The sequence below is a fragment of the Rhea pennata genome, chromosome 3, assembly GCF_028389875.1.
Source record: "Rhea pennata isolate bPtePen1 chromosome 3, bPtePen1.pri, whole genome shotgun sequence".
Taxonomy (NCBI): domain Eukaryota; kingdom Metazoa; phylum Chordata; class Aves; order Rheiformes; family Rheidae; genus Rhea; species Rhea pennata.
The window spans coordinates 30,548,570-30,568,091 of NC_084665.1; the positions used below are offsets into that span (position 1 = coordinate 30,548,570).

General features: G+C 52.7%; 1 protein-coding gene across 2 annotated transcripts; it reads left to right on the plus strand.

Moving 5' to 3' along the window:
- The first annotated feature begins 14,960 nt into the window (after nt 1-14,960).
- Nucleotides 14,961-18,263, plus strand: SIX3 (SIX homeobox 3). Of its 2 annotated transcripts, none has more exons than XM_062573596.1 (3): nt 14,961-15,727; nt 17,581-17,740; nt 18,162-18,263. In XM_062573596.1, the coding sequence occupies exons 1-3, from the start codon at nt 14,961-14,963 to the stop codon at nt 18,261-18,263; spliced, it is 1,029 nt and encodes a 342-aa protein (XP_062429580.1). The 2 variants fall into 2 exon arrangements, with proteins under 2 accessions (XP_062429580.1, XP_062429582.1); XM_062573598.1 differs by lacking the exon at nt 18,162-18,263 and having other exon boundaries at nt 14,961-15,075; nt 15,148-15,727; nt 17,581-17,773.
- Nucleotides 18,264-19,522: the final 1,259 nt, after the last annotated feature.

Below are 19,522 nucleotides of genomic sequence, written 5' to 3' on the forward strand. Positions count from 1 at the left end.
ATATAGATGCATAACAACAACATACCAGAAGTGTTTGGGGAGAAATCCGATTAAAGTCTATAGCTCCCCCCTCCCCGCCCCGCCCGCCTTTGCCGGAGCAAAAGTCTTGCCACGGGTCAGCCGCTGCGGCTGGCCCAGGCTGCAGGCTGAAAGGGAAGAAAAGGCTCCGGGCGAGCCGCTGCCCGCTGCCCTTCGCGGCGGGGCCGCCGGGCTCCGGGGCAGGAGCCGCGGCCGCGGCTGGAGCGTGAACTCCGCGGCCGGGGCTGGTTTCCCCCGGCGCCCGCAGCCCCCGGGCAGGGCGTGGGCCCGCCCAGCTCGGCCCGGCCCGGGCCGGCCCGGGGTGGCGGTGACGCAAAAATGCGCTTTGCTTTCCTCTTTCGGGCGATTTAGGGGAACTAGAAAAACAAACATCGGGCCGTTTCATGACACCGGTGGAGAAAGCTCCGAAGGGAAAAAGAGCGGGGCACATCCTTTTAGAGGAAGGACAAGGGTTCTCTGAGGAGGGAAAACAAAAGATGACAGTGGTGGCTGTAACCCCACCATGAACCAGGGACCTCCTGGCCACGCTCGGAGAGCTAACCTCCCCGGACTTCCCATTACCTCTCCATGACACTTCACTAATGCTCACACAATGGCCAACTGAGCAGTTTAAGTAAAGATATTTTAACCTGAACTAAACATTGTCTCCAGACAATAGGATGCAAAGCAACATCTGGTACCACACATAAACAGTGCTGCGCAACAGCATATGCTCGACGTCTGGAAGTTTATGTCAACACTAAGCAGACGAGGATGCTGCTGCTCGGCATGAAACCTTAAGTGGCTCTTTGCTTGGGCTTCCGAGGCAAGCATCCCGGACCCTTCCTCCCTGGCCATCCTCTTCAGCTTGACGCTCAGCCCAGAGAGACATCTCGGAGCCCATCCGCCTCCTGCCGTCCGAGCGGCCCGCCGAAGAAGAGTGCCACGGGCAGAGCCCATGGCCCGGCCCGGCCCGGCCCGGCCCGGCCGCACTCCCCTTGCCCGCCACAGCTCCCGCGGGCGCGGCTCGGGCGCAGCCGCCGGCGGAGGTGGCCGGCGCTGAACGACCAACGCCGGGGAAGCGCTTCTTTAAAGAGGAGGCTCCAGGCTAATGAAACGACGGGAGGTGACTATTGCAAACAGCTGTTCCTCATACATATTTCATTACACAATCAGATAATGCGTCTTACCACCTTCTCAATTATTCACAGATAAACATTTTCAAGACGTTTTGACATCTGTCTTAGGGCCTACTATTAATTTAGTAATCACTGTGGTTAAAAATGTATGGGGCTGCACCTCGCAAAAAACTCCGGTTTCCCTTACGAGGACGACTTCTGTAACGCCTCGCCCTACGAAACCCCTCAAGCCTCAGAAACCCCCGAGAAGAGAAGGGAAAGGAAGGGAAGGGAAGGGAAGGGAAGGGAAGGGAAGGGAAGGGAAGGGAAGGGAAGGGAAGGGAAGGGAAGGGAAGGGAAGGGAAGGGAAGGGAAGGGAAGGGAAGGGAAGGGAAGGGAAGGGAAGGGGGGCGCATAAAACCCTCTCCCCGCAGCCCGGGCAGGGGGCTGGCGGCCGCGCCGGGGCGAGCGCGGTGCCAGGGGCTGAGCGCCCCGGCGGCGGCGGCCGCGCCGTGCCCCGCTGCCACCCGCGCCCCGCCACCCGCGAACCTGCCCCCGGGCTGAAGCCAGCCGAGCATAAGCAGCGACACGAGACGCGCTGGTGCCACCAAAGCTTCAGATAAGTTTGACCGAAAGTTTTGTTTCATCTCTCTACGGGCTGGCTTTAAAACCGGAAAGCTTTAGGAAGTCGGACCATCCTAAAACTGCCTCCTTTGTGCCTCTTTCCTGGCAATAATCCCTTTCCTGGAAATAAGGACCAACCCCCCCCCCCAATATACACACACACGCACAGCTACCAGATGTTACACATGGACCTCAGAGATCGCGTCAAACGAGCGAAGGGGGAGGGGATTAAATCTCGCCATCTCTCTTAGACACTTTATTGATTAAATTTAACCATTCATTACCTCCCTCCCCTCTTTCCTCCCCTTTCCTAGGCTACCACTTTTAACCACAAAGTTCACTGGAAGGGAAAAAAAACCCGGCCCCTTCACCCCCACCTAAGGCCAGGTAAGGGGCTGGGAACACACAAGGACGAGCTAGTGCGTTTTTCCGTCGTGCCAGAAAAGATCTTAAATATGAACAAGCTTGGGGACACGGCGAGTTTTGCTTTGCAGGAGGCGTAGGAACCGCGTTGGGGCCGGCAAAGCCGCCCAGCGGGGAGAAGCGGGGTTTTGAGGCCGGCGCCGGTGCTCCCGTCCCGGGGAGGGCTCGGGAGCGGCCGGGTACCCGCGGCCCCGCTCCGCCAGGCTGGAGGCAGGAACGCGGGGGACCCGCGCCCAGGGACTTCGCCAGGAAAAGCAGCTGCCAGGGAATCCGCCAGCTCCTTTCAGCACATCCCGGCGGGTACCCGGCGCGCGTGTTTGTTTGGTTTAAAGCCTCCACTGGAGTCCCAGGCGTGAATTTCATTTTAATCGCACCACAAATAAAAGTGTAGGCACCTAGGAAGGCTAGAGAGCGTAAAAGCCTTTCTGCGCTGCAGGTGGCGAAAGGCAAAGGAGGACTTGGGGTCAAATGGAGGAGAGGATGCTCTGCAGGATGAAAACAAAAATTCCTATTGCTCCCTCAAAATATTAGCCACAGCTGAAGATCTCCTTTTCCGTTGCGTTCCCTGCAAACAACAAATGGGCTAGTGGTGAAGTCAGCATCTCCAGTTCGGATCTGCCTGTAATCCTCGATTTTTCAAGTGAGAAACAGGGGAAATCGGGCTCTGTGTGTGCAGGGGAAGAGAGACACCTTTCCAACTCAACAGCATTTCCCGTGTTTTAAAGCGAAGTGTCAGAAGCGCCAGCATAAACTCAGCGCTGTTCTGCCCGGCGGCTTTCCGCTGAGTTAGTCCTCTGACCACTTGTAACTGGTCTGTGCATACCTGGCGGTTGACTTCAGCTCTCTGCAGCCCTTTTACAGTTTCAACACTGTACTTGCAACCCTCTGCCTGCTCCCAGTCCCCACCTCAGCCTCAAGACGTCCTTCGCCCTATTGATTGCGCTATAACCAAACAGGGCAAAAAGACGAGAATTGTATTCGACAGATGCTGCTCACTCGTGAATAACAGGTTCAGTGCATGCGGTATCTCTCGCCATTATCCTGTAAGTTAATATTGAGTAGCAATAGCTGTCTAAATATCAAAATCTATTTATAGGGGATGCAGAGCCATGACCTCTCTATCTGACCTTCAGTAACTGCAGGCTGGAAAACAGGGCAAAGTTTCTTTAAAAAAAAAAAAAAAGAAAAAGAAAAATAAAAGAAAGAAAAAAAAAAAAGACCAGCATTGGAATGGAGATTTGTGCGTGACGGGGCTGGGCTGGGCTGCCTTTGTGCCGAAATCCTTAGGGGCACTTGAACCTGTAGGACGGCACCGGACCTGAGGACGCGGGAAGGAGAGGGGCTGACTGTGCCCCCGTCGTGATCGCAATGTTGCTTCGTCCACTTATGCCCACCTGCAAAAGTTTGGGGATTTTTCACATTACCGAAAAAAAGGGGGGGGTGAGAGAGAGAGAGAGAGAGAGAGAGGAAAAAAAAGAAAGAAAAAGGCATAACGGCGCCGTTGGTTAACTAGCAGGTTTCAGTGCAGGTTAGGGGAGCCGAGAATTCAGCACAGAGCAGATCCACTGCTTGGGAAACGAGTTTATAGCGAGGGTCTGGGGTGATTTTCTTGCTTTCCTGCTGGCAGCCTCCCCAGCAGCAGCGGGGGGAAGGGCCGAGAGCTCCGGGCGTTTCCCCCCGCCTCCCCGAGCTACTTCTCCGGGATAGGGGGGACCTCTAGGGTCCCGGAGCAGGGATCAGTATTGCAAAGAGCATCCCACGGCGCGGGGGGGGGGGGGGGGGGGGTGAGAAGAGGGGATGAGAAGGGGGGGATCCAAAAGTACTTTTGTTTTAGGGAGCCGTCGAGAGCGCGTCCCGTCTGAACTCACGGCTGTGCAAAACTGTGACCCACCCCACCGCCCCCCCCCCCCCCCCACCGGGGAAGCCCGACGGTTCCCGGCGTTCACCCGGCGCCCGGGGGCGAGGGCAGCACTTTTCGTGGGGTTTCGCAGCCGAGAGGCGCTCCGCGAGGGCCCCGCGGCATCGGGCCCTGCGCGGCCGCGGCCGCCGCTGCCCTGCGCGGGCTCCGCGGGGCTCCGCCACCCTCACCGGCCGGCCGCACTGTGCAGCCAGGGCACAGCCAGATGTACCGAGACGTTCCCCTCCTTTTTTGGGGGGAGGCAGTGAGTACTGGGAAGGGGGGGAGGTTGTACCTCTCTTTCTTTTATTGTGTTAGGAAACAAACAAACAAACAAACAAACAAGGGCTCCGAGGGAGTTATTCCTTGTGTCTGGAAATTAGATGGCTCAAATCTCCTATGTGACCCTATTAAGACACGGCCGCGCTGTTCTCAGCTACTTCAAAGTGCCAGTCTCAGTTGGTTTAGAGGTCGGAGCTTCTGTGCTTCAGACAGAGAAGTGCAGTTCAGGAGGAAAACTCAGTCTCCCGTGGTCGTGTGCAGCCTCCCTTTTCACCGACTAAGTGCACCTACCAAGGGAAGGGAGAGAGGCAGGGCTACTAACCGCGCTGCTTAAAAGTGCACTCTTTTCTCATTTCGGGGGCTAAGCAAGGAACAACCTTCTCTAGTCGCTCGAATAAAATGAGCAGGGCAGTTTTTTTGTAACTAGTCTTGTCATTTTCGTCCCACTTGAGGCAAGTGTCTGCGAAAAAATCCTCCAAACTCGACCCAACACACTTGGAAATAATCTCTTTTTAAATCGTGGGTCTTGATAATACATTAGGCTCTGTGATATTGCATTCCAAAGAAAACAGACGAGGTATTAGAAGGAGGCATCTCCTCTTCCTAATGAATATTTACCCTGAGGTCATTACATCTGTAATGGTCCTCGCTTAACTTACCTTACTCCCCTCTTTCTCTGCTAGGAGACTAGGATTTCAATCACAATGCCCTCGATTTTAAAGTGCCATGTACCATTTAATGGCGGGATGCAGGCAAGGTTAGAATATTATTGACTGCATGTAATATATAAGATGGATACATTTAAGACTTTTAACTTTTTTTGTTGTAATGACACGCGGTATTTTTATGAGATACCTATTATGTAGACAGAACCATTGTGCTGTAGCTGCCTCACAGTTGCTGGATCGTTTCTATCAGATGAAAGATTTTGAATAGTTTTCTTTCAACAATGCATCCTTTTGGTCTTGATACAAAGAATGTAGGCATGGTATACACTTAAACAGCTCTGTCACAGAGCAAGATTAAATAGCGTATATATCGAATTCTGTCTGCAGTATAATACGCACCGGGAGCGGAATGAAGTTCCCTCCTCCGCTGAAGAAGCCCATTAGGGTCTGATGTCCTAGCAGCATCTTCCAGATTTTCCTTATCTGTGATATTCGCTAAGCTGTTAAAAATCTTTACAGTGGGGCTTTAAAATCGGCTGTTTCTTAAGAAAAAAAACGAGCTTGATAACGGAGCCTTTTAACAAAATCTACTGCTGCTGCTCTGGTAAAGGGGCAAATTAAACTCTATCCGGTTATCCATCTAGATAGCGGTCTCGATAGCTGTGTGCGTGTGCAACACGCGGGAGCCCCGCGCCTGTCCCCAGCCACGCGGGGCTGCTGCGTGCTCCCGAGAGGCGCCTGCCGGCGCCCGGGCGCAAAGTGCGCGGCCGGGCTCCCCACTCTCCCCCCCCCCCCCCCCCCCTCGAGCGGAGAGCCGCGCTGTGGGCCCGGCACGGCTCGGCACGGCACTACTCGGCTCGGCACGGCTCGGCTCGGCACGGCGGGGTTTGCTCCGCGGCGGAGCTGGCGGCGCCCAGCGCCGCGACGGAGGCGCTCCGCGCCGCGCAGTTTCTCATTCAGTGCTCAGTCAAGCGACTTGACCAAACTGCACGTGCTGAGCCCAACTTTTTTTCTCCCCCTTTTCCCAGCTTTGTGCTCTCCACTGATTGAGTCCCCATATTAAGCTCGAGATCCTTTCTAAGCAACTGCTAAGAAGTCAAGAGCATCCTTGCTTGCTTTCTCTCCATGGCCTTTCATGCCCTCAATTTGTTATTCTACTGACACTTTCTTAAAGTTAGCGCCTAGCATTGAAACATTAGTGACAAAAGCCCTGGAAAATCTCTCCCTCCTCACCGCTAAATCCTCTGATGGGTCAATGCGTGTCGAATTTTTATTTGATTTCCAATAATCTCTAGCACTTGAATATTAAACCTACCTCTGTCCAGCGCTTCAACTACGGAATATTTTTCAGCGTTGTTTTGGAAAGTAGAGATACTCAGATTTCATTCCACGTGCACCCACTAATTTATAAATGAGTGTATACAGCTGTCTCCATATATATCTACGTCTCTATATCTGCAGTAACGCTTTCATTTTGTGTCAAAATAACACATCCTGTCACTCCACGCCGAAAGTGTATTTATCGAATGAAATAGCACCGCAAGCTGCATCTTCTTTATCAAACCTTCATTTCTGTTTTACACAATTGTTAAATATCTTTTCATTTCTTTTCCTATTTTAAAATACGTATTAGAGTAATTGTTACTTGGAGGTCCTTTGTGTATCTATAGCGCCTTTGATTCATATCTTTTCCTTTCTTTTAATCTTGCTATGTGAAATTATATGCACATTTCTCATGAAATCCAAGGAGCAAAACTTTATTTTTTAAGAAGAGCTCCTAATCCTGGAGTTTTGTAGCAAGAATCTTTTTTTTTTAAGTAATGTTCCTAACTCCTTTTTTTTTTTTTGAATGAAGATCTCTAAATCCTCTTCACTTTATTACCCGGATTTTGTGAAATGATTCTTCAGTTCTCTGCTCTAAATAAGTTTTAGTGTGAACCACGAATGAACGTTATCCTCTAACCTGAGGTCAAGTGAACGCTAATTTACATGACAAAGAATAATGCCCATTTTGTCCAATATGAAACAGCTTCACCTTCGGCATCATTAAGAAGAATTTAGCTTTTTTTTTTTTTTTTTTTTTTTTTTTTTTTGGTAAATAGTTGGTTATGTATAGTGCAATTTCCCTTTTAGAAATCACAATAGGCCAGCTTTCTTGTGCTCTTGAATTTCTTCATTATTTTTATGGCCTTAAGTAAAGCAAATTTGCACCTGCTGATATTTAAACTTTAACGTATTAGCTGGGGAGGACTTATCAGGCCAGTGCACTGCCTCGAAACAAATGAACAATCTTCAATAAAGTAAACGAAGGGGGAAATCTAAACACTTAACACACTGTCCTGGATCTCCCCACTCCTTCCAGATTCGTAGTGGATTATTTGGGGGATGCGGAGCAGAAGAATTACCGCCGTATCCCCCCCCCTTCCCCCAAACACACTCTCACTTCCAAATTTATGCTTCTCTTTGGGCTCTTTAACCCTCTAGATGCCTTACTCCTCTCTTCTGCCTGGAGCAGTGCCCTGGATGGGAAGATTAAAAACAGAAAGGGACGCTCAGACGCACTCTCGGGGCTGAAATGCGCCGAGTCCCTGCTCGCCGCTGCGCTGGTCGCAGCCTGCTTCCTTGTGAGAATTAGAGGCGAGGAGCAAACTTTTAAAACGTGAGGTTGTGCTCTGGCTGCGCTGCTTTCTTCTCTGTCTTTTATGGTCACTTGAAGCTGAGATCTGCCTCTCGCTCACACGCACGCACACGCACACGCACACTGAAGGCGCCCGTGAAGAAGTGATCTTAATCCAAATATCCAACTTACCGCCCGCAGGATCCTGCCTTGGAAAAGTTCCTCTCCGTCGGGTTTCGGAGCCAGACCGCGGTGCCCGGCGCGGGGCGGGGGCCGCAGGGGCGGCCCGGGGCTTTTGGGGGGGGAGGGGGGATGCGCAGGCCGGGCGCGGGCGCGGGCGCGGGCGCGCCGCCGGGCGCTGCCCCGCGGTCCCGTGCCCGCCTCTGCGCGCCTGCGGCCGAGGCCGGCGGCGCTGCGCGAGGCGGCGCGGCGGCTGCGCGGCGGCTGCGCGCCGGGCCGCCGTGCTGCGGGCAGCGGGCTCCCGCGGCGGCGCACGGCCGCGGCCGGCCCGCCGCCGGGCTGCCGGTGTGGTGTGTGTTTGTTCACAGCTACACGGGGGGAGCGGGAGCATTTCGTGTTTACAACCGGCTCCGGCTTGTAATGGTGAGATGTAGTTCAAGCAGCGCTCCTGTGTGTCGCGGGCTCTTAACTGGAGCTTTGCTCAGTCATTGAGAGCAATAGAAAGTATATGGAAATCAATATATAGACAGTGTGGAGGGCAGATAATGGATTCGAGTCAGTGAGTGTTATAATCTGCATTATGGGCTTCCTATTGTTTAGACTGAGCACAAATTTCCAAAGGGTGAAGTTGTTTTTTTTCTTCCCCCCTCCCTTTCCTTCTTCTTTTTGGAGGGCTTTGTGTGTAAAGGAGAAGGGGGGTGTTAAATCCCCCTGCCACAATTATCAGCAAACCCCCCCCCTTCCCTCCCGCCCCATCTGATTTTAAAGGTAGTGCTTTCACGGCGAAGCTAATGACTTTCATTTAATTGAACATTGCCCCGATGTAGCGGATTGTTCTCGCAGCCCTGCGCCTTTGTTGCTTTTGGGGGGAAATAAAGCTAATCAAACCTTTTGTCATGGCCAAATTCTCCCTCAGGGTCTTCCAAACATTTGTTTGAATAATTCACCTCAAGAACTGAAAATACTAATTGATTTTAAAATGCTAGCCCGGAGGGACGGGGCGGAGGGGAGTTTGGGGAAGGAGGAGGGGGAGGAAGTTGGGGGCAGCGAAGGCTGGAAATTATAGGCGAGGAGCAAACATCTACCTGCCGGCGGCCGAGCGCCTGCGGGATGCGCCCCGCGGCCCGGCGCGGCGCGGCTCCGCGCTGCTCCGCGCCGCTGCGCGCTGCCTCCGCCGCTGCCAGCCCTGCGACAAAATGCGCGTTGTCACTTCGGGCTCGGCCGCTGCGGCGGCAGGCACGGCTGAGCGCGGCCGGGCAAGTGCGGAGGTAGGGGTGGGCTGCGCCGGGTGGGGAGGGGGTGCGGGTCCTGGGCGCCTCAGCCCCATTCAGGGAAAAATTTTGACGCGATTCATTAGAAGTAACGAGTTGACACAAGGTAAATCTACATCGAGGGGGCCTTTCTTTGAGTGCATGGGGAAGCTTCATTAACCATCGCTAACAAGGCGTGCAAATGCTCTGATTGGGCAGCTTTCTTGTAACGCCAGGGCCTTAGCAGGATGCCCACCTAATGAGGGTCACTACAAGAGACTGATAAAATATTCAAATTTTCCGTCGCACCAGGAACTTCGTATTAAAGGAGAAAGTTGAGGCAACTGTGTGGTTGTTTACCTTGGGAAGGCACACTCGGGGGAGAAGGCATCTAGCCCTGACAACTCCATCTCCCAGACAAGCCGCGGGCTCGAAGGTCGCTTTTTTTCCTGTATGTTTGTTTGTTAAAATCTTCGACAAATTTACCCCCACCTTCCCTCCTCCCCCCCCCCCGTCCTAATTATGTTTTTATCGGGTTTAATGCGCAGATAAATAAATAACTTGTCTATGAGGTCCCATGCCTTTTATAAAAAGAATTATTACAATCAGCCTGATGGCTTTAATGATACGTCAATCATTTCGAAGTTGCTGGTTGTTGCGAATATGTCAGCCTCTGTACACATCGCTGCTACTTTCCTCGCTGCCGCGTTTAACGGCTACCCCCCTCGCCCCCCCCCCCCCCCGCAATTTGTTTCTTCAAGTTTTCATTGCTAGGTTACGCTTTCTAATTAGAGCTAAGTATTTCACTTAATATTTAATTTAGACGCCCAGCACATATATCATACCTAGATCAGTCAATCAAGTGTCCCTTGTTGATAATGCTACATCATTAAGAGTTGTGTTTAATTCAGGAGCAAGCGACTGCACCGCTGCTTCTGCTGCAGAGCAGGTAACTTTCGACTTTGGGGAGCTGCGGTCAAATCCAGGGGCATGGCGGGGAAGCGACCGAGCCGGGCAGCTGCCGATCCATCGCCTCGTCGGGAAAGTTTGCTGCTTCCCAACTCGGCACCTCTCCACGGAGGCGACGAGCTGGACTCCTTTTCTCCCTCCTTGCAAAAAAAAAAAAAAAAAAAAGGTATCTCGTGTTTCCCTCCTTCAGTCACTGTGTTTACGCAAAATAATGAGGGGAGGGGAAGGTGAACCTAAGAGCTGGAACACTGTTTTGGGCCACTAATAAAATAACCCCCCGGCTTCGTAGACCAATTCAAACCGTTAAAAAAATCATGTACAGCGAGCATTGCATCAACAGGATTGAAATACGGCAGCCAAATGGGCCAGATCTTACACACCTATCAAAAGTACATTCATTTATCCTGACATTTATCGTGACTGGAGAAAAAGGGAGAGAAAGGAAGAGAGAGAAAGAGGGGGAAGGAAAGAGCAGACGAGATGTGCTTTTTAAAAGACGGTAGCAGTACAAAATTGTCAGTACTTGCCACAGAAGAATGACCAAAATTCAATTATATTGCAATAAAAAAAAAAAAGAAAAATGATAAAGGCAACGGGTTCTCCTGTACCTGCCCTCGTCTCTCCCCGTCCTCCCCCCCTCGGCTCAGCCGCCACCGCCGCCGCGGGACCACATTCCCCGCTCGCCGGTACCGCGGCGGCCGCACCGCGACTCCCCAGCCCCGTCTGCGCCCCGGCCTCCCTCGATAAAAAATAATCAGCCCTCGCAAGCGTCGCCTGAGTCACTCCCGAGTCAAGATTAAGGGGCACTAACTAAGCAGCAGAAAATCGCAGCCTCCTGGGAGCTACCATCAAAACAAGCAGTCGAATAAAAGAGCTTCCCGCTCCGCTTCCCTTCCTCTCCCCGGAAAAGTGCTCCAGGTTGGCAGTCAGACACACACGCACAACTTCGCAGGGCTCCCTTCAGAAAAGAACACAGGGTTGTCCTGGTTTGTTTAGGGAGTCTTTATTATTATTATTATTATTTCCCTCCCCTGCCCTGCAGAGCCACATGCCATTCTAGCAGCTAAAACAATGCATCATGTGGGATCAAGTAAGATTGACTGGAAATGGACCGCAGATTTCCCCAGCCTGGAGAAGATGGCAATCAGCAGCGAGGGGGGATGTCGCTTGTCATTGCCGCGGAGCCCCCAGGCCCCACGCGTGGCCGTGGGAGACGGCCGTGGGGGGTGGGGGGAGAGCGCGCGCAGAGCTGCGCAGCCCCGGGAGCCTCCCCGCGGGACCTGAGCGTGCCGAGAAGAAACTTACAGGATCCGGAAAGGATTTCCCCAGCCGAGAGGGCAGTGTCCGCCCGCCGCCTCCGCCGGCGTGCTCCCACTCCCGCTCCCGCCGCCGCCGCCCGCGCCCGGCTCCGCGCCCGGCTCCGCGCCGGGGGCTGCCGCCTGCGCCCGCCCGGCTGCGGCGCGGCGCCCGCCGGGCCCGGGCTCGGCATTAGCCGATGCCATTGACAGTTTGCAGCCAGCAGCTGCAGTCATTAAAAGCCATTTACACCCTGGCCTCCTCACACAAAGCTGCAGCGCCGACAATTATCTGCTTGTACATTTGGGGACACGGCAGCGCGTCCCTCGTCGGTGGGTGGAGGGCAGCGCCGAGGCACCGGCAGGAGCCGCTCCCCGAGCCGAGCCGTGCCGAGCCGTGCCGTGCCGAGCCGAGCCGAACCGAGCCGCTCCGGCCGCCGCCCGGGCCACCTCACACGCTTTCTGCTGTTGGCTTCGCAGGAGCTGGCGGCTGCAGGCGTTCTGGTGCTGGAGGTCCATGTGCAGAGAGAGAAGAGCGGAGCTTTATTAAGACCCTGATATTAGCTGATAGGCACATTGGGGTTGTGGGTTTGCTTGGTTTTAAACACACAGGCACACGCACACACAGGCATACACACACACACACACACACTGGGTACTCGTGCACTGATTTTCCCTCCAGAACATGCATTTTGAGAGAAATATTTTCTGCAGAAATGCAGTTTGTATGTTTCTAGGAAAGAAAGAAAGAAAGAAAGAAAGAAAGAAAGTAAGAGAAAGAAAGAAAGAAAGAAAGAAAGAAAGAAAGAAAGAAAGAAAAAGAAAGAAAGAAAAAGGGAAGGAAGGAAGGAGGAAGGAAGGAAGGAAAGAAGGAAAGAAAGAAAGAAATGAAGGAAGGAAGGAAGGATCTGTTCTCTACATATTTTAAAGCTTTACAAACTTCATCAGGAATTCTAATAGAGGGAAACAACCTATAAGCAAATGACCAGAGTATGATCGTCTGGGACATTAAAAAATAAAAACAAAAAAAAAAAAAAAAAAAAAAAAAAGAAGAAGGCCTGTATGGATTTGATTTTAGTTTAGAAATATACAGTAGTTTACTTTGCAGCTTGACGAAAAATGGAATCAAATATTAAGAAACTCCCGCAGGAATTCCTCCACCCTCCCCTCTGTAATCCTTTACATAAAAGGAAAGGATTACAAAGAAAAAGATTTTGTGTGTGTGTGTGTGTGCATTAAAATCTTTGGCTAAACATATTGTTGCCCAATTAATACCTCCAAGTCGATTCGTATTGGGGCTGAGCAGCCTCTTTCCCTCCTTAGCTGTGCAACGGGAAATATGAGCCAGGGAGGGAGGGGGAAAAAAAAGTTTTCTCTAAGTCTGTTAACAGAAGTGTTTAAGCAGATCACTAAAAATTAAGAGGGCCAGTTATTTCCATTCCGAATATGAACCAATGTAGCACACCGATGACAGTTTAGTGGAAATCAGATGAATGTGTAATACAGCGATCTTCTTCCAGTCCAGCAGCTCTTCCAACTGGACCTATTCATCTGCCACTTGGAATTATTTCACGAAGAGTGTGCTGTGAAAGGATCACAACCAGTTTGGAGCCCAGCTAAAGAACTTCTACCACCCATAGCAGTATTATTATTATCCTTCGGATAGGGCAAGTCACGCTATGTTTTCACATCTTAATTGTAATATCTCTCTCCCCCCCCCTTCCCTCCATTGATGTCTGAAAGTAGTTTGGGCTCCAAGCCTCACCCCTCGATCTCCATCGGAATGCAGAAAAGATCTTTAAAAAAGTTTTGAATTCCTCAATGATTTTTCTTCTAGAAAGGCGGCTTAGGATAATTATTTCAGCTTTATTGAGGGCAGATTAGTTGAAGTCTAGATGCTGCGTTTCAATACTCGTTGTACATGCCTTTACAATGTCGCTATTGTTTGCTACTGTGTGTGAACCTATTCAAAATATACACTTTTTAACACCAAGCAAAGTCCTGTCTAAATATACACAGTAAGTCTGGAAAGATGTCCATGACCCGTACAAATCTCTGTAAATCACACTTCCATAGCTACAGAAACTAAACAAAAGAGTTACCAGCTCAAGATGTTGATTAAATCTTCTTAAAAGCAACATACCTAATAATAAATATAGTTGCATGGCAGCGAGGTCTGGCGACCTGGCTGCTTCTTACTGAAGGATGGACCACAACCACCACACAGGTTTTCTTTGCTCCCAATTGAAAAAAGAAAGAAAGAAAGAAAAAGGAAAGAAAAAAGGAAAGAAAGAAAGAAAAAGAAAGGGGGAAAAAAGAAGGAAGCGGAGGGTGGGTTTGGCCCCGCCGTCGCTCGCCCCCGCTGCCCCCCGGCCGGCAGGGGAGGCGTGGGGCGCAGCGGGCGCGGCGGGCTGAGACCCGGCTCCGGCGGTCCCCGGGCTCGGAGGAAAGAAAGGGGTGCGGGGAGGTGAGACGAGGGGGAGGAGGAGAGGCAGCAGGAGAGCAAAACACGGCGGAAAGGGGAAAGAGCGGGGAGAGGGAAGCGGAAGCGGCTTAGCGGCCCCGCAGCTCCCGCCCTGCGCGGCGCCCCGCGGAGCCCCGCGGAGCTCCTCGCCCAGCAGGTACCTCCCTCGGCGGAGGGCAGAGGGAACCAGGGCGAACCCCAGACGGCACTGTGTGTGCTCGCTTCTGGGAGGGTCGCCGGCATGAGGATGGGTCTAATGATCTCATCTTTCTTTTCTTTCCCGGCACTATTAGTGCTCAGATAGGCAGAATGAAGTGAAACTACGTGCAAATCATGTGTAAATTGTCTCAGTTAGGAGCCCTTTATGCGAACGTGTATCCCAGCCTGGCCCATTTACTTTCCCCCCCATATCTCCTTTAGCTTTAACGAGGCTCGTTAAGATCACAATAATATTCCACCCTCTAATTGCTCATCCCATTCAACAAATATGTGCACACTGCTTTTCGCATTATTTGATCCCTTATTTAGGAGGGGTGTGGAGAAGGAGGGGGGAAGAGACAGGGAGAAGGGGAAGTGCTGAGATTAGGAGTTGCAAAGATTAAAAAAAAAAAAAAAAAAAAAAAAAAAAAAAAAAAGCGCGTTTCCACCAACCACCCTGCTTCCCTCCCCCCCGTGCATTTGGGCGAAGTGGTAAAAACCTTCCTTACGTACTCCGTAATGATTGGCAGGGCTGACAGTGATTGGCAGGGAGTGCCATGGCAACGCCACAACGACACTCAGAAGACCAATAGAAAAGCGAAACAAAATGTTTCGGTGCTGCACTCACTGTGGATTTAGGGGAGATATTATGAGGCTGTTGTCATTAGGGCGATTGCTGGTGAATCACTGAATCCTGACTCGGCGGCGGCGAGGGGCCGGGTGTGTGTGAGTGTGCGCGTGCAAGCGTGTGTGTGTGTGCAAGCGCGCGCGCGCGCGTGTGCAAGCTCGTGTGCAAGCGTGTGCGTGTGCAAGCGCGTGTGTACCCCTGCGCCTCTATGTGGCTGTGTGTGCGTGTGCGGGTGTGGATGCGTGCGCGGTGCGTGTGCCCTTTCCTCCCTTCTTCCTCCCTTTCTTTCTTTTCTCCTTGATTTGCCTCCCCCTCTCCCCGGTCAGCTCATGGTGTTCAGGTCCCCGCTAGAGCTTTATCCCACCCATTTCTTCCTGCCAAACTTCGCCGCCGACCCGCACCACCGCTCCCTCCTTCTCGCCAGCGGCGGCGGCGGCGGCAGCGGCAGCGGCTCGGGCTGCAGCCCCGGGGCCGGCGGCGGCGGCGGAGGCGGCAGCTCCCGGGCACCCCACGAAGAGTTGTCAATGTTTCAGCTGCCCACGCTCAACTTCTCCCCGGAGCAAGTGGCCAGCGTCTGCGAGACGCTGGAGGAGACCGGAGACATAGAGAGGCTGGGGAGGTTCCTCTGGTCGCTGCCGGTGGCACCGGGGGCATGCGAGGCCATCAACAAGCACGAATCCATCCTGCGGGCCCGGGCTGTGGTCGCCTTCCACACGGGCAACTTCCGAGACCTCTACCACATCCTGGAGAACCACAAATTCACCAAGGAGTCCCACGGCAAGTTGCAGGCCATGTGGCTCGAAGCTCACTACCAGGAGGCCGAGAAGCTAAGGGGTCGCCCGCTAGGGCCGGTTGATAAATACAGGGTGAGGAAGAAGTTTCCGCTGCCCAGGACCATTTGGGATGGAGAACAGAAGACGCACTGCTTCAAGGAGAGGACTCGCAGCCTCCTGAGGGAGTGGTACCTGCAGGACCCTTACCCCAACCCCAGCAAGAAAAGGGAACTGGCTCAGGCCACGGGGCTCACCCCCACGCAAGTGGGCAACTGGTTCAAAAACCGCAGGCAAAGAGACAGAGCAGCGGCGGCTAAGAACAGGTCAGTGGGGGCTGCTGGGGCCGCTGGGGCGGCGGGAGCGCGCGTTTGCTTGCCCTCCTCCTCCTCCTCTTCCTCCTTCTCTTCATCCCAGCCGCCGAAGGCGGCCGCTGCCCCGCGGCAGGGCGCAGCTCTCCGCGGGCGCGGGAGAAAGTTCCCCGGGGTCCCCGGGGACACGCAGCGCGGCGAGGGTGTGCGGCTGTGCGTGGGGCTCCCCGCGGGGCAGAGCCCGGCTCTCCGTCCCTGCGAGCCCCGGCGCCCGCGGCTCTGCGCCGTGGTTCGCGGGATTTGCGCGGCTCCCCTCGGCTCCGAGCCGAGCCCGGCGGAGCGGCTGCGAGCGGGGCGGTGCGGAGCAGGCGGCGCCTCCGCAATTGTGCGCGTCGCTCTGCGCGCCCCGCGCGGCCAGCGCAGCCGGGCACCCCCAGAGCCGTCTGCAGCGGCGGGGAAAATGCAGAAAAGCCTCTCGGAGATCGGAAAACCTCTCGTTTCCCGTCCTCGTCCCTCTGTTTACAGCGCATGGCGACCCGGCCCTGCGGTCGTGTGCTCCCTGTGCATTTACGTTTGCATTCATTTATATGTCTCTCGGTGGGTTTTTCTCTTTATTTCTTTTTCTTTCTGTTTTGCTATGGTAAAAGCGAGCCTTTCCCCCCTTTTTTTCTCACCACCCTCCGTAAAAGTTATTTAGCAATTGAAAATGGGTCCTTAATCCCGCTTGACGAACCGTTTTAATTTTAATTTAAGTTTGGCTCCCACAGGAAGCGTGTAAACAAAACTTCTTTTTCTTTTAAATGCTGTCTCCCAAATTCCTCCTAATTATAGCATTGATTCAACTTTCTGTAGGAGAAATGCAACCTAAAAGTGCCTCGCCATTTAATTTCCATTAAAAGGAAAGCAGATCAGCTTAGGATTGTAAATAAACAGAAGTTGCCTACGGATGCTTTTGTTGACTCAACGCTGTTGACAGCAGATGAATGCACCCGGAATTGCAAATGGGAGAAAAATCAAAGACGTTGAAATTAGACAGCTTAAAATAATGCGAAATGTAGAATAAAATGGCTACATTTTCCTGCTCGTTGGGGGCAGTGAAATAGAAAATACCCTGTTGAGAATCATTTGAGAGAGGAGTGTATTTTGATTCACAGTGGCAGTATTAGATGCTATAGGTTGTGTCTGACTATTCGGTTCAGGACTTTTAACCTCTTCCCCTACTATTTGAATAAAGCTTACGCTGAGTTTTGGGCAGAATAAGCAGGTACAGAGGAATATTCGCACACGGTAGTGAAATTGAAAATTATTCATTGCCTCTTTAAAAAGACGTACCGAAACAATATACTCTCAAGCGCTGACACTGAAAGGACGAGCACTTTAAAGCTTATTTTGCCTTTCCAACGGAAAGGGGACTTAAATTTAGAGTGGAGAGAAATGTTGTGTTCCACAATCGGCCCTTTTAAAAATAATAATAATAACATCCGTACGGTTGCGTCCCTGGGACAGCAGCTCCCCTAGTCCTGCCTTGCCCTTACCCCAGGGCAAACATGTAGGCTCCCGCTCGCCGGGGCGGCTAAGCCGGGAGCCCGCGCCGAGCCCTCCCGCTGCAGACGGCGCTTTGCGGCCTTCCGCGGCGGCTGCGCGCTCGGGCGGCTCGCAGACACCGCCGCAGTGGCCGCCAGGCCGGCGGCGCTGCGCCGGGAGGAGGCTGGACGCGGCGCGGGGAAGGGGCCCGGCGCGCTTCGCGGGCGCCCGGGCGGCGGCTCCGCGGCTCCCTCGCCGCCGCCCGCCGCCGTCCGAGCGCTGCGCGGGCGCGGCGGGCGCTCTCAGCGGGGCTGTGCTGTGTTTTGTCTCCCGGCGCGCTGCAGGCTCCAGCACCAGGCGATAGGACAGAGCGGCATGCGGGCCCTGGCCGAGCCCGGCTGCCCGGCGCACAGCGCGGCCGAGTCCCCGTCCACGGCGGCCAGCCCGACCACCAGCGTCTCCAGCCTGACAGAAAGAGCCGAGACGGGCACCTCCATCCTCTCGGTAACCTCCAGCGACTCGGAATGTGATGTATGATATCGGAAACAAAACAAACAAACAAACACAAGTCCGACCCCAGACAGCCAAGCACCCTCTCCCCGACCCGAGCAGAACAAAACGAGGCAACCTAGGATCAGGACACCCGCACGCACGCACGCACACACACGGCGAGGAGGGAAGGAAAGGCCAAACCCGACCCCGCCAGAATAGCAAACAGACAGCCAGGGATCCGAGGATCCTCCACCGCCACCGGCAGCCAACGCCACCACCAAGAGATGGAGCTAAAACTTCAACAGTCACAAACGCTGGTGCTGTTGCGGGGAGCGGGGGGGGGGGAAGGGGGGAATAATAATAATTATATATATAAAAAGAAAAAAAAAGGAAAAAAATAACCAAGCAAAAGTGACAATTGTATTCTTTTTAGGACAAGCACGATTTCTCCTTTGCGCTTTTCCATGGACGCATTTCACCCACTTGCATGATGATGATGATTAAATTTGTATCTGGGAAAAAATATTCTCTATAGTAAAGGAAAACAAACAAACAAACACAAACTCCGATCGAATTTGTACAAAAAGCAAAAATTAAAAAAATTAAAAGGAACTCCTTGAAGAGGGAAATAACAAATGTTTATCGCCTTTTTGTTGGTCCTCTCTCTCTCTTTCTCTCTCCCTGTCCCTTTCTCTCTGTTTTTTTTTTAAGTCCAAGTGATGGTCCAGCCAAGATGCAATTTTCTGTTTTTTTGTTCAGCAGACAATCATTTTATTCGTAAGCACCTTTTTTTCTACACTTCTGTCACTGCCTGTGTGGGTACTGGTTATAAATGTGGAAAAAGAATAGTTATGACTGTAACAGATTTTTATTTTTATTTCAAAATTTTATATGAATTATGTATATCTTAATGATGCGGTCATTTTCCCAGTTTGTAATATATGTGTAGAAATGCTTGTATATGATATTTGCTCTATTCTTTCTTTCCTTCTTTCTTTTCTCCCCTCTCTCTGTCTATCTCCCTCCCACCCTTTCTCTCTCTCTCTCCTTTTTATTTTCCTTGACTCGGTGTTCCTTGCACAAACTTAGCTGTCAAGATCTGACGTGCTAGGTTTTCAAAAGGGACCTCAGCGATTGAAGAAAAAAAAAAGAAAAAAATAAAAAAAAAAAAGCTTAGGGTGCAACTGTAGTTATCTTATGCAAAAGCTATTTTGAGTATTTCATAGCAGCTTTGGGGGGTCTCTTCTTAAACTCCGCGTAGGACGCTTAAACTATTGTTTCCTTAACTGCGTGTTTATCTATATGTACAAACTTTCTAAATCAAATACAGTATTCCATTTTCGTATCTATTCCGCGATGTTGGTGCTTTTGTCCGCTGCGAAGACGTGCGCCCTCTCTGCGGGCGCGCCGCCCCGCGCCCTGCCCCGCGCAGGCGGCCGCGGGGCGCGGAGCCGCCGGCGGGCAGCAGAGCCCCGCGGGTGCCGGGGCGGAGAGGGCGCGGGAGGCGGCGGCCGGGCGCGAGCGCGGGCCGCTCTGTGCGCGGGGCGCCGCGGACCGCTCCGCGCGTCCCTCCCGCGCCGCTCCCCCCCCCTCCCCGGTACTTCTGCTGTGAACTCGGAGCGCAGGGCATCGGGCTCGGGCCGCCTGCTTGCAGGACGGGGTGTCTCCGGAGAGCGTTGAAGACATTTCGGGGTTTGTTTTGTAGCTTTAAATGAAAACAAAAACATAAACTCCGCGCCCTAATCAGGCTGCAGCTCCTCCCCTCCAACCCGGAGTATATTGTAATGTGCTGAA